The sequence below is a fragment of the Rutilus rutilus genome (genome assembly GCF_951802725.1).
Source record: "Rutilus rutilus genome assembly, chromosome: 16".
Lineage (NCBI taxonomy): Eukaryota > Metazoa > Chordata > Actinopteri > Cypriniformes > Leuciscidae > Rutilus > Rutilus rutilus.
The window spans coordinates 16,847,846-16,862,524 of record NC_140224.1 but is presented as its reverse complement, the minus strand read 5'-3'; the positions used below and the strand labels follow the sequence as shown (position 1 = coordinate 16,862,524).

The window sequence follows — 14,679 nt, the reverse complement described above, 5'->3', positions numbered from 1 at the left end:
CATCAAGCATCAGGTGTTTTCTCATAACTGAACGATTCAGCATTTTTAACGAATCGGTTGACTCAAAGATTGAATGATCAATCCGTAAACATCTGTTTTAATCACGATCGACTCATACGAACGAATCGTTTGAACGAATGAATCAATGACTCGCTTATTAAGATGGATGCCTGGTGACACCTAATGGCGGTTTAGTGTTGTTGAAAAGCATCATTCTTTCCAACGTGTGATTTGTGTGTTCAACATTATCAATGTCCGTGTGGACGTCCGAATTTTTCTTTCACTTTTATATTAGCGATTTAAAAGCACCCGCTCGTGTCACACGTCGATTAACCGGTGGGAAAATATCCTCAGACACATACCTAATAAATGTATATTTAAATACAATATTGGCCTACCTGGTAAAAAGTTGTATATACTATTTTGATGTCCTTTTGGACACAAGAGGGCAGTATAGCCCTATGTATAACTTGATTTTTTTTTTTTTGTACTTTACTGTTTTTCATTTTAGAATAAAATTCTTTTTAAAAACAGAATAAAATGGGTTTAGTTGTGATATTTGTATACTTTTATATAGAAATAAATGGTATATAATTAAATTTTTAGAAGATTTGAGGCTTTTAGTGGTTCCTTTTTGGACATTAATTTAATCCCTCGCCATAGCAAAACCGTTTGAGATATTTATTATCCATTCACAATTTAGCATATTTAATGTATTTTCATCATGTTGAAAAAGTTTGGTGGGAATAAAATAAACAGTTTAAGAGGAGTGGCTAAAAATTCAGAGGCTGATTTTGCAAAAAAAATCCACATTCAGACCAAAATATCTGACTTCCTGATTGCTGGAGCTAATGAATGTAAATTAGAAAGTTGTCCGGCTTGATGAGAACAATATACAAAAATTTTTTTTTTACTGTAGTTAAAACTAACCCCCCCACTTTTGTCAAAAGCATGTTGAAAGTGACACACTTCCTGCTGCCAGTTGGTGGCGCTATAACTTTGACTCTCAATAGTCACATCCATCTGATCGGCCTCTTACCACGAACACACTGCTGAAGTTTCATCAAGATCAGTTAATGTGTGCAGAAGTTATAACACTTCGTGTTTCTCTTTTCTCGCCATAAATTCGTGTCCTCGCCACGGCCAAACCGTTTGAGATATCAAAAATCCGTCCGCAATTTAGCATCCTCAATGTCTTGACTTCATGCACACCGAGTTTGTTGGCGATTTAATTAATTCTCTAGGAGAAGTGTTTCAAATTCCACAGCAAGCGTTCTCCAAACAACCCATAATTGCCGACTTCCTGTTGGGCTGGCGTAAAACTTAGAGCACGAAAGTTGTTCAGCCCGATGCGATCTATATGTGTACCGAGTTTCATATCATTACATGCAAGTGTGTTTGATTTATGGACAAGTGTTCGGATCCCGTTCCAGGGGGCGCTGTTGAGCCCCCCTGCCACGCCCGGGTACCAGCTTCAGCCTGGCCCTGATGGCCGCGGGTTCTGACCTGTGTGCAAAGTTTCAAGAGTTTTCGAGCACGTTAAAGGCCCCAAAAGCCCATGAAACCTTGAAAAACAGGAATTTTAAACAAATCTCACTCAAAAGACAAATCCCCCACCCCTCACATACACAGAGACGCAGAGGCAGAGAGAGAGAGGGAGGGAATTCTACAAAAAATCACATTCAAACCAAAATATCTCACTTCCTGTTGGTCACAGCTTATGACTATAAATTAGAAAGTTGTCCGGCTTGATGAGAACAATATACATAACGATTTTTGTGACTCTACTTAAAACTAAGCCCCCATTTTTGACTAAAGGTGGCGCTACTGAGCCCCTCACCACGCCCGTTTCTGAAACTTTGCACATGTCTACCGGCTAATAAATGTGATGTGTCTGTCGAGTTTCATCCAATTTTAAGTATGTTAAGAGTCTCAAAAGCATCTGAAAAGAATATTAAAGTTTGATGCGTTGCCACGGCAACAGTATTTAAGATATCAATAAACCTTTCACAGGTCTACATTTGCCGTGTGTCTACATTATACACATAAAGTTTGAAGCAAATCGGGTAAAAATAAGAGGGTTATTTCAAAGCATTTTGAAAGTGACACACTTCCTGCTGCCAGTTGGTGGCGCTATAACTTTGACTCACAATAGTCACATCCATGTGATCGGCCTCTTACAACGAACACACTGCGGAAGTTTCATCAAGATCAGTTAATGTATGCAGAAGTTATAACACACTTCCTGTTTATCTTTTCTCGCTATAAATTCGTTTCATCGCCACGGCCAAACCGTTCGAGATATCAAAAATCCGTCCGCAATTTAGCATCCTCAATGTCTTGACTTCATGCTGACCGAGTTTGGTGTGGATCGGATCAATTCCCTAGGAGGAGTACATTAAATTCCACAGCATGCGTTTTTCAAACAACCCATAATAGCTGACTTCCTGTTGGGCAGAGCTAATAACTTAGAGTGCGAAAGTTGTTCGGGCCGATGAGATCTATATGTGTACCGAGTTTCATACTAATACGTTCTTGTATGTGTCCAAGATTTAAGATTGTGTTCTAGGGGGCGCTGTCGAGCCCCCCTGCCACGCCCGGGTACCAGCTTCAGCCCGGCCCTAATGGCCGCGGGTTCTGACCTGTGTGCAAAGTTTCATGAGTTTTTGAGTCTGTTAAGGGTCCCAAAAGCCCCCGAACCCTTGAACAACAATAATAATAATAATTAAAGCTGCAAGCAGCGATGAAAGGGCCCTCGCACCCGTGCCATCAACACTCGGTGGCTTTAGGAAGACAGAGCATGGTTGGGCAATGTACATTTAAGGAGGTATATATAGTAAGAGTATGTCAAAGTCAGTTACAAAATGTTTTGTATAATGGTGATAATAGCATGCTTCATGACTCAGCTAAGTGTTGCTAGCATGTTTAGTATGTTTCTAGCATGCTTAGTACACAATAATTATGTTGTTAGTACTGCATAACTGTGTTAACCATGTCAGTTTCTGTTGCCAGTAGTTGGGGCTATGTCTATATCTGAATATTGCTATGTAGATGTGTTCAGTGCAGGACTTTTATCAAACATGTGAAGTTTGGGGCAGATTGGACATTGTATGCTTGAGTTACAACAACTTCCTTTAGCATTTCTAGCATGTTTTATGATGTTTCTAGCATTTTACATATTAATTTTGGGGTAGATTGGACATTGGCATTCCTGAGTTACAGCAAATTCATATTTAATTGCAGTAATATCATGCTTTAGCACTTAGCTAAGTGTTTGCTAGTATGTTTTAGCATGTCTCTAGTATGTTGGTAGGATATTTAGCACCTACTGGCATTTTTTTTATATGTTATTAGGAGTCCAGAACAGTGTTAAACGTCACTTCCTTTTGCCAGCAGGCGGCGCTATGACTATAACTGAATATGAGCATGGACATGTGTTCAAAAGATAACTCTTATCAAATGTGTGAAGTTTGGGGTAGATTGGACATTTTATGCTTAAGTTACAACAACTTCCTTGAGCTTTTATAGCATGCTTTAGAACTTAGCTAAGTGTTGCTAGCATGTTTCTTGCATGTTACATATTAAGTTTGGGGTAGATTGAACATCCCATGCCTGTGTTACAACAAATTCCCATTTAATTGCAGTAATATCATGATTTAGCACTTATCTAAGTGATTGATAGCATGTTTTAGCATGTTTCTAGTATGTTGTTAGCATGTTTAGCACATGCTGGCACTTTTTTATATGTTATTAGGAGTCCACAACAGTGTTTAACATGTCACTTCCTGTTGCCAGCAGGTGGCGCTATGACTGTAACTGAATATGAGCATGGTCATGTGTTCAGGACAGAACGCTTATCAAAAGTGTGAAGTTTGGGGCAGATTGGACATTGCCTTCTTGAGTAACAACAACATCCTGTTTCATTGAATTAGCATGCTTTAGCACTCAGCTAAGTTTTGCTAGCATGTTTTAACATGTTTCTAGCATGTTTAGAAGTCAATGGCATTTTTAACATCTTGCTAGAACGGCATCAACGTGTTAAACATGACACTTCCTGTTACCAGTAGGTGGCGCTATTACTATAACTGAATATTCTCATGTAGATGTGTTCAGGCCATGACTCTTATCAAACGTGTGACGTTTGGGGCAGATTGGACATTCCATGCCTGTGTTACAGCAAATTCCTATTTAATTGCAGCAATAGCATGCTTTAGCACTTAGCTAAGTGTTTGCTAGCATGTTTTAGCATGTTTCTAGTATGTTGTTAGCATGTTTAGCACTTGATGGCACTTTTTTTATATGTTTTTATATGTCCACAACAGTGTTTAACATGTCACTTCCTGTTGCCAGCAGGTGGCACTATGACTGTAACTGAATATGAGCATGGTCATGTGTTCAGGACAGAACGTTTATTAAAAGTGTGAAGTTTGGTGCAGAATGGACATTGCCTTCTTGCGTAACAACAACATCCTGTTTCATTGAATTAGCATGCTTTAGCACTTAGCTAAGTATTGCTAGCATGTTTTAACATGTTTCTAGCATGTTTAGAAGTCAATGGCATTTTTAACATGTTGCTAGAATGGCATCAACGTGTTAAACATGACACTTCCTGTTACCAGTAGGTGGCGCTATTACTATAACTGAATATTCTCATGTAGATGTGTTCAGGACAGAACGCTTATCAAAAGTGTGAAGTTTGGGGCAGATTGGACATTCCATGCCTGAGTTACAGCAAATTCCTATTTAATTGCAATAATAGCATGCTTTAGCACTTAGCTAAGAGTTTGCTAGCATGTTTTAGCATGCTTCTAGTATGTTGTTAGCATGTTTATCACTTGCTGGCACTTTTTTATATGTTATTAGGAGTCCATAACAGTGTTAAACATGTCACTTCCTGTTGCCAGCAGGTGGCGCTATGACTGTAACTGAATATGAGCATGGTCATGTGTTCAGGACAGAACGCTTATCAAAAGTGTGAAGTTTGGGGCAGATTGGACATTCCATGCCTGAGTTACAGCAACTTCCTGTTTCATGGCGAAACATCGAAATTTGTCAGGCCGCCGAGGACCCGCCCTTCGACGAAAACTCAAGATCTTCGCAATTTAACGTCGCAAAGGCCTTAAGATTACACTCACCAAATTTGAAGATGATCAGATTAAAACTGTAGGAGGAGTTCGTTAAAGTACGAGGCCTGAAAATGGCAAAAACTGCACAAAAATCTGAGAGGAAGTTCAAAATGGCTGACTTCCTGTTGTGTTTAGGGCTATGCTCCAAGAGACTTTTTTGTAGGTATTAGGTCATTACATGTATGTACCGAATTTCGTGCACGTACGTGGAACGTTGCGGGAGGCGCACTCCGTTGAACTTTTATAGGTGGCGCTATCGAGCCATTTTGCCCCGTCCAATTCTGAAACCTATATCAGATGTAAATTTTCGCCAGTTCTGACGCGTGTGCAAAGTTTTGTGAGTTTTCGAGCATGTTTAGGCCCTCAAAAATGCAATTAAATGCGGAGAAGAATAATAATAAATATAGCTGCGAGCAGCGATTGCGGGCCCAAGCCGGTGGCACCGCCACCCCGGTGCCTTTAGTTACCTAAAGGCACCGGGGATGGCGGTGCCACCGGCTTTGGCCCTCCATCGCTGCTCGCAGCTATATTTATATATATATATATATATATATATATATATATATATACACACACACACACACACACACACACATATATATATATATGTATGTATATAAATATCTATATATATACATATATATATATATGTATATAAATATCTATATATATACACATACACACACACACACACACATATATATATATATATATATATATATATATATATATATATATATATATATATATATATATATATATATATATATATATATATATATATACGTATATATATATATATAAATATAAGACAGAAAATTTGACTTGTCTTACCTTATTCTGATTTTATGATACACCCAAAATATTCCACAACAAATCCTTTAAATTTAATGTAAAAATAAAAACGAAAGTAAGCAGTGTTGGTCTCACGTAACCCTCTCATTAGAATCAAAATGTTTCAATATTTGCGATGTATTTGGATGCTAAACTATTCTTTATTATAGGCTTTGTACTTCACTCGTGTTCCAATATCGATGGAAAAAATCATCCTCTTCACACGCGCAAAAATGTTCTTGGAAACATCACAGTGGAGCTCTGCTTACTGTGAATGGTACAGATTGTACTACTGACTATTTAAACAGAGCAGTGTAATTCGTTTATGTTAGGTTGACTATTTTTATTATTATATTGTATTAGGGCTATAATGAACAGGCTGCGATGTCAAGATTGCAATTCTGGAATGTGTGTGTGTGTGTGACGCGGTTGCGGTTGAACAGTGGACACAAAAACATAAATAAAATGTTTTAGTTAATTCCTACATCCATAGGAATAAATTGAAAATGCTCGCTCTACTCCGCACCATTATCAATGTCTGTGCGGACGTCTGTATTTTACTAGTATATAGTATACTATAGTTAGCGATTTAAAAGCGCTCAGTGGTGTCACACGTCGATTAACCGGTGGGAAAATGTTATCACAGTCACATCCCTAATATATTTATATATAAATACAATAGGCCTACCTGAAAGAGAATTTTACTTGCCCGACCAGAGTATAGCCTGATTAGAACGTCAATAACAAACAAATAACTTGGGAATCACTAAAACGAGAGATTATTCTAATTTCATTACATTCATTTTAAGTTGCAATCAGCAGTTAATAATAAATGTATTACTGATCAATGGTAACAAGGTTGCACTGCTGAGGCTCATGCTGCTTCTCCAGGAGAATTGTAAACAAATGAGCGCAGCACACAAAAAAGCAACCCAGTTAACAACATACTGACTATAAAAATTACAAATATGGAGTTTTTATATATTTTATAACATATGATAGAGTTAAGCAACCTCACTTGACAAGTAGGCAACTATTTCCTGAATACAATCACGATTGAAACTGTGACATTGATTTCATACAACAGGTTAATAAACAGTTACAATTAAGTCACTTACATTTTAGATGCAATATTGACTGTTTTTGTTCTGTTTCAGCAGCAAAAATAGTTAAACAAAGATCACAGCAACTTGTTTTCTCATTACTGAATGATTCAGCATTTTGAAACGAATCGCTTGACTCAAAGATTCAATGGTCAATCCATAAACATCTGTCTCAATCATGAATGACTCAGTCATTGGAACGAATCATTTGAACGAATGAATCAATGACTCGCTCATTAAGATGGTCGCCTGGCGACACCTAATGGCGGTTTAGTGTTATGTTTAAAAGTATCATTCTTTCCAACGTGCACCATTATCAATGTCCGTGCGGACGTCCGTTTTTTTACTTTCACTTTTATATTAGCGATTTAAAAGCACCCACTCGTGTCACACGTCGATTAACCGGTGGGAAAATATCCTCAGACACATACCTAATAAATGTATATTTAAATACAATATTGGCCTACCTGGTAAAAAGTTTTATATACTATTTTGATGTCCTTTTGGACACAAGAGGGCAGTATAGCCCTATGTTTGCTTTTTTGTTGAACCAAATAGCACTAAATAGCCTGTTTTTAACTTTTTCATTCTTCTTGAATTGCAAAAACAGAATAAAATGGGTTTAGTTGTGATATTTGTATACTTTTATATAGAAATAAATGGTATATAATTACATTTTTAGAAGATTTTTAGTGTTTCCTTTTTGGACATTAATCCCTCGCCATAGCAAAACCGTTTGAGATATTTATTATCCATTCACAACTTAGCATATATAATGTAGTTTCATCATGTTGAAAAAGTTTGGTACGAATAAAATAAATAGTTTAAGAGGAGTGGCTAAAAATTCAGAGGCTGATTTTGCAAAAAAATTCACATTCAGACCAAAATATCTGACTTCCTGATGGCCAGAGCTATTGAATGTAAATTAGAAAGTTGTCCGGCTTGATGAGAACAATATAAAAACTATTTTTTCTTTACTGTAGTTAAAACTAACCCCCCCACTTTTGTCTAAAGCATGTTGAAAGTGACACACTTCCTGCTGCCAGTTGGTGGCGCTATAACTTTGACTCACAATAGCTACATCCATCTGATCGGCCTCTTACCACGAACACACTGCTGAAGTTTCATCAAGATCAGTTAATGTATGCAGAAGTTATTCCACTTCCGTGTTTCTCTTTTCTCGCCATAAATTCGATTCCTCGCCACAGCCAAACCGTTCGAGATATCAAAAATCCGTCCGCAATTTAGCATCCTCAAAGTCTTGACTACATGCACACCGAGTTTGAAGGGGACACGGTGAATTTTCTAGGAGGAGTATTTCACATTCCACAGCAAGCGTTTTCCAAACAACCCATAATAGCCGACTTCCTGTTGGGCTGGCGTAAAACTTGACCGGGGTAAAGTTGTTCGGCCCGATGAGATCTATATGTGTACCGAGTTTCATATTAATTCATGCGAGCGTGTTTGATATATGGATCAAGTTTTAGAACCCCGTTCAAGGGGGCGCTGTTGAGCCCCCCAGCCACGCCCGGGTACCAGCTTCAGCCCGGCCCTGATGGCCGTGGGTTTTGACCTGTGTGCAAAGTTTCAAGAGTTTTTGAGCACGTTAAGGACCCCAAAAGCCCCTGAAACCTTGATTAACAATATAAAAGCAAGAGTCAAATCCCCCCCTCCCCTCACACACACACAGACACAGAGAGAGGGAGAGAAAATTCTTCAGAAAATCCACATTCAAACCAAAATATCTCTCTTCCTGTTGGTCGGAGATGGTTCATGTAAATTAGAAAGTTGTCCGTCTTGATGAGAACAATACACATACCAAGTTTTGTGATTCTAGGAAAAACTAAGCCCCCATTTTTGACTAAAGGTGGCGCTACTGAGCCATTCCACCACGCCCGTTTCTGAAACTTTGCACATGTCTACTGGCTAATAAATGTGATGTGTCTGTTGAGTTTCATGCAATTTCAAGTATGTTAAGAGTCTCAAAAGCATCAAAAAAGAATATTAAAGTTTGATGCGTTGCCACGGTAACAGTATCTAAGATATCAATAATCCTTTCACAGGTTTACATCTGCCGTGTGTCTACATTGTACACATAAAGTTTGAAGCAAATCGGGTAAAAATAAGACACTGATTTCAAAGCATTTTGAAAGTGACATATTCCTGCTGCCAGTTGGTGGCGCTATAACTTTGACTCACAATAGTCACATCCATGTGATCGGCCTCTTACCACGAACACACTGCTGAAGTTTCATCAAGATCAGTTAATGTATGCAGAAGTTATAACACACTTCCTGTTTCATTTTTTCGCCATAAATTTGTTTCCTCGCCACGGCAAAACCGTTCGAGATATCAACAATCCGTCCGCAATTTAGCATCCTCAATGTCTTGACTTCATGCACACCGAGTTTGGAGGCGAATCGATGAATTCCCTAGGAGGAGTACATTAAATTCCACAGCATGCGTTTCCAAACAACGCTAAATAGCCAACTTCCTGTTTGGCTGGCGTAAAACTTAGAGCACGAAAGTTGTTCGGCCCGATGAGATCTATATGTGTACCGAGTTTCATATTATTACATGCAAGCGTGTTTGATTTATGGACACGTGTTCGGATCCCGTTCCAGGGGGCGCTGTCGAGCCCCCCTGCCACGCCCGGGTACCAGCTTCAGTCCGGACCTGATGGCCGCGGGTTCTGACGTGTGTGCAAAATTTCAAGAGTTTTCGAGCATGTTAAGAGCCCCAAAAGAGCCCGAAAGGTTGACAAAATAATAATAATAATAATAAATATAGCTGCGAGCAGCGATTGCGGGCCCAAGCCGGTGGCACCGCCACCCTGGTGCCTTTAGTTACACTAAAGCCACCGGGGTGGCGGTGCCACCGGGGTGGCGGTGTCACCGGTTTGGGCCCTCCATCGCTGCTCGCAGCTATATTTATTTATTTATATATTTATATATATATATATATATTAGTGCTGGGCAACGATTACATTTTTTAATCGCGATTAATCCATACCTGCAAACTTGTCGCTTTTCGGCGACAATCGCCGTTTTCTTGGTCAATTGGGTCATTTACGTGAATCGCGTAGAACCGGAGAGTTTTTTTTCGAGGGGGGGGGGGGGGGGGGTATTGTTTCTCACAGTAACTGCCATGCAGGCTAGAATTGCGAAACATTATTGGATAATTCTTATAATTGACATTTCTCTGGGCCAATCGGAATCTTAGCACTTTTTCTCTTGGCCAATTGGAATCTTAGGACTTGCGTCAGAATCTTGAAGCACACAGCGTCAACTGAGCTGAGCTCGCCATTTGATGAGACGGCTGGCTACCGTGCGAGTCTAATGGAAACTCGCGCATGAATTTTCCTGCATTTTAGCGCCCACCAAAATGATTTTTTGTCCCGCCAAAGTCTTATTTGATCGGTGAGTAATGTAGATGAACGGCTGCGTTTGTGACAGGGTGTATGTTTAACTGAAAGAACGAGCAGAGAGAGAGAGAGAGAGCCGGTCGCGCGCGCGCACTCTCTGTGTAAACGACTTCACCGTCTCCAAACTAGGCGCTGTGTTGCTCTCTCTCCCTCGCACGCACATATTAATCAAAAATAAATCGACACGGTGGTAAAAGGTCGAAAGACCTTTTTTTTCTGAATTACTGCTGGGTGTGAATTTTGCTAAATAAGTTTCCTTATCTTCTCTGAAAAGCGTTCTGGACATTCAGCTGACTTAAACAACACTTGAATTAAACGAAATAAAACTATACAGTGATGAAATGTTTTTATGTTGACACAAATCTTGGATGTCAGTGTCCTAACTGCTGGCATAATCACACAACGCGCACAACACGTCCAATTCGCGAACTAATGACTCCTTTGAACCGAATCATTTTAATGAATGGTTAAAACAACTATTTTTTTTTTTTTTTTGGTTAAAACAACTAATCTTTCCAACAGTAGCTCAGGTGACGTCTGAATCGGTGTAACTAATCAGTAACACTTTACAATAAGGTTATATTTATTACATAAATTATATAAAAAAGTACAGTTTGCTAACTCAAGCTTAAACTTCAAAATAAAGAAAACCACTTGTTTTAAAAAAAAAGAAGCATATGACTACATTTTTCCACACAGTGCTATCAAGAATCGATAAGAGAATCGATAAAGAATTGGATCGATAATCAGAATCGTCAGTGGCATTATTATTGATAAAATCTTATCAATTCCCATCCCTATGTGAAGACCGTAAAATAATAATCAAACATTAAAGAACATACATGTTTTTTTTAAGTTTTTTTTTTTAAGAGTTAAAAGATTAAAACATTTTGCTAACATGAGGTCTTATTGTGTCACTGTCAGTCTTTTTACATCAGTGCAAAACTAGGGTATGCAGATTAATTATTATTATTATTATTATTATACATTGTTCATCAGCATGCATTGATTAACCCTCTGAGGTCGGCAAACGCGCCCCCGCGTTTTGCTGGATTTTCTTCACATTGTAGAACTATAAACTTAAATTTCTCCATCATTTATGGTCATACAGAAAAAAGAAATATAAAAAAAGAATCTGTGATATTTCTACTTTTGTATGTGTCCACTTACAATCAAATCAAAACATTGTGCTTTTGAAAAATAAAGAAAATAAACAGGGTGTGCGTTCTGCCTCTCCGTCGCGGTTAACTTTTTTTTCTTGAGCACGTCTATAAACTGAAACAAAACTCAGCGAATACTTGTCACACATTTATGAGCCATATACCTTTATAAACATTTAAGTGTGTACTTTTAAATGATCGGTTTCAAACTGAAAACAAATATTCTCTGTTTAAGTAATTTGTATAAAACCAACAAGATGTCCAGCTTCTCAAACGCTTCCTAATTACTTTTAATTTGAACACGCCCACTCGCGCAAAAGAGATTCACATGCAAATCTTTTTTTTTTTACAGCAGTTAAAAGTTAGTAGCAGTTAACATATTTCTTGTAAATCTTAACTTAAACATTAATGTAATCAAATTAAAATTAAATATAAAACCAAAACTATTTGCCACTGCCAGGGCATTAACGTTTTGTTTAGTTTGTAAAAAATAAATAAATTCCAGAACCTTGATCATAACATTATAACTAGCCCCTTCCGAACAACAACATAAATCTCCTTTGGAGAATCTCAGTCCAAAAAACAAAACAAAAAAAACATTCAGTAATACAGGTTGAGTGGACAAAATTAACTGCATTTATCCATTCTTCCAACTTTACATTTACTTACTCATCTGCACCAAGCCAGTTGCTAAGACACACAAGGTCATTCACATTTTCAGATGATAAAGAAACTCTCTTCTTCTGTACAATATGACCAGCAAGAGAAAACAACCTTTCACAGGGTACGGATGTTGCAGGTGTGGCCAAGTACTTCTGTGCAATGGAGGCCAGCCTGCTGTGTGAGCCTGCATGTTTGGACCACCACTGTAATGGACAGGCCTCTGTACTGATGGTGGGCTCTTCTCTGTATCGACGCACATAGTTCTCAATTGAGTCTTCCTCGGGTTCAGAATCAGACTCTGATGAAGCAGCCAATAGGGCAAACTTTCTCTTTGGTGGCTTTGATGTTGTTGCTTCCACAGGTTCCTCTGCAACAACCCTCTGTTCCTTGAGTAAGTTAGTGACTGAGGCCCACACCTCACCTCTCTCAGCTCTGGGTATACACTTGAGGTCCTTGAATCTCGGGTCTAATGCGGTTGCAATCTTCAGATATGCAATGTTGGCATTTTCCTTGCGTGTCTCCAGGTCTGTTTTGAATGTAGACTTGAATTTGACCACATAGGCAGGGTCATCATCTGAGCTCGCCATCACCCGAGAGAGATGGCAAAAAGCAGGCAGAACCACAGAGCATGAAACATACTTTTCTCCTCCCAGAAGTTCAGTCACATACCTGCAAAAAGTCAAACCCATTTCACTCAAATGTTTTGCATTCACTTATACACAAAAAAAATGTCCTCATATTCATGCTTACACACACATACAGACACAGTATTTCTCTCTCACATGCACTCAGACAAGACAGTGAGAAATGACGTAAAATATACCTGCAGGGCTCCAGTAGCATTTCCAACCTTTGCAGTTTGTCCATTTCAGCTGTTGTTGGCATGGCGATCTTCGTGTTGTGTGTGGTGAGGACATCCCTCAGTGGCTGTTCGTTTCTGCGGACACTTTTTATCATGTCCAGAGTCGAATTCCATCTGGTTGGAATGTCTTGTATAAGCGACTCTTTCTTCTGTCCAAGTTCAATTTGTTTTTGTTCTAATTCTGCAGCACTTGCTGGGCTGTGTTTGAAATGGCCCACAACCTTTCTGCATTTGGCCAGGACATTGTCAAACGCGCTGTTGTGCAGAGATACTGTGACAGAACGCTGGAGACTGTGCGCGACGCAGGGAACGTGTTCAAAAGGCAGATGTCTCGCAGCAGCGATCATATTTCTTGCACTATCTGTGCTAAGTGTGCTTACTTTATTTGAAACGTCCCACTGCTGTGCAACATGAATAAAATGTTCAGCACACGTTTCCGCAAAATGTCTCTCTTGCGTTTTCATTACAGTCAGAGCATGTGAATGCAGTTCCCATTGTTCATCAATGTAATGCACTGTAACTCCGAGGTAATTATGGTTACCCAGCGATGTCCAGTAGTCTCCGGTGAGGGCAACAGTTGGTGCACGTTGTAACGCCGTCGCCTTTATAGTCCTCTCCTTTTCATACAATTCGTGTATTCTTCTTGCGATGGTGCGTCTTGGGGGAGGCTCATACGTGCAGTCATTCGCTGCGATCCTAATAACATTCTTCAGACCGACATCTTCCACAATACTAATCGGCCTGCAGTTTGTAGCTACCCACTTCGCAATGGCATTTGTTAGCTTGTCTTTCTTTTGTTTGTCTATAGTTCGCCCACATGCTGCATCCAATGTAGTCTGCCGAAGCCTTCCTCCACTGTTTGTTTGAGGGTGTGATTTGCTGGCATCAACAGTGTGCATTGCATTTAAGTGATACTTCAGACTCGAAGTACTCCGATGATAAGAAAATTCAGCTTTGCAGTGGTTACAAATAGCTTTAGTTCTATCAACTCGACCATGTGGAAGAGGTTTAAAATAAAAATGTCCATTTAAGAGATCGGTACCTTTTTCCATTTTTCTTTCCGCACCAGATATTTTCTGTTTCGCGCTGCAGCTCTCTTAGGCTCACAACAAATGCTTTCATTGGTTGAGACGCGTGATGACACCCATCCAAAGCAGCCAGTAGCTTACTGAGAAACATCCCACCCCTCCTATGACCCATGGTTTGTGTTGTATTCGGTTGTATAGTCTATCTATGGTATGTGTATTCAGACGCAGTGAGCAACGGACTTTCAAAATAATACTAATAAAAAGTACGTTAATGCGCGATAAACTAATTGTCGGCGTTAATTAATTAATGCGTTAACGCGATAATAACGCGTTAACTTGCCCAGCCCTAATATATATATATATATATATATATATATATATATATATATATATATATAAATATAAATATCTATCTATCTATCTATCTATCTATCTATATATATATATATATATATATATATATATATATATATATATAT

General features: G+C 38.9%; 2 protein-coding genes across 2 annotated transcripts in view; both read right to left on the bottom strand.

Moving 5' to 3' along the window:
• cox19 (cytochrome c oxidase assembly factor COX19) overlaps window positions 1-14,679 on the bottom strand; it is a 184,971-nt gene that overhangs the window by 37,494 nt on the left and 132,798 nt on the right. The window lies entirely within an intron of this gene.
• On the bottom strand, window positions 10,044-14,325 carry LOC311306660 (E3 SUMO-protein ligase ZBED1-like). Its single transcript, XM_084435182.1, has 2 exons — window positions 13,134-14,325; window positions 10,044-12,979 (listed from the first exon to the last, which is right to left on the bottom strand). Exons 1-2 carry the CDS (start codon window positions 14,222-14,224, stop codon window positions 12,313-12,315), a joined length of 1,758 nt encoding a protein of 585 aa, XP_084291308.1. The 5' UTR covers window positions 14,225-14,325; the 3' UTR covers window positions 10,044-12,312.

Bases quoted from the DNA above. Each gene is read 5' to 3' on its own strand.
- LOC311306660 (XM_084435182.1), bottom strand. From the start codon at position 14,224: ATGGAAAAAGGTACCGATCTCTTAAATGGACATTTTTATTTTAAACCT. The intron at 12,980-13,133 runs GTATATTTTACG...GACTTTTTGCAG, and splicing joins ATGCTACTGGAGCCCTGCAG to GTATGTGACTGAACTTCTGG.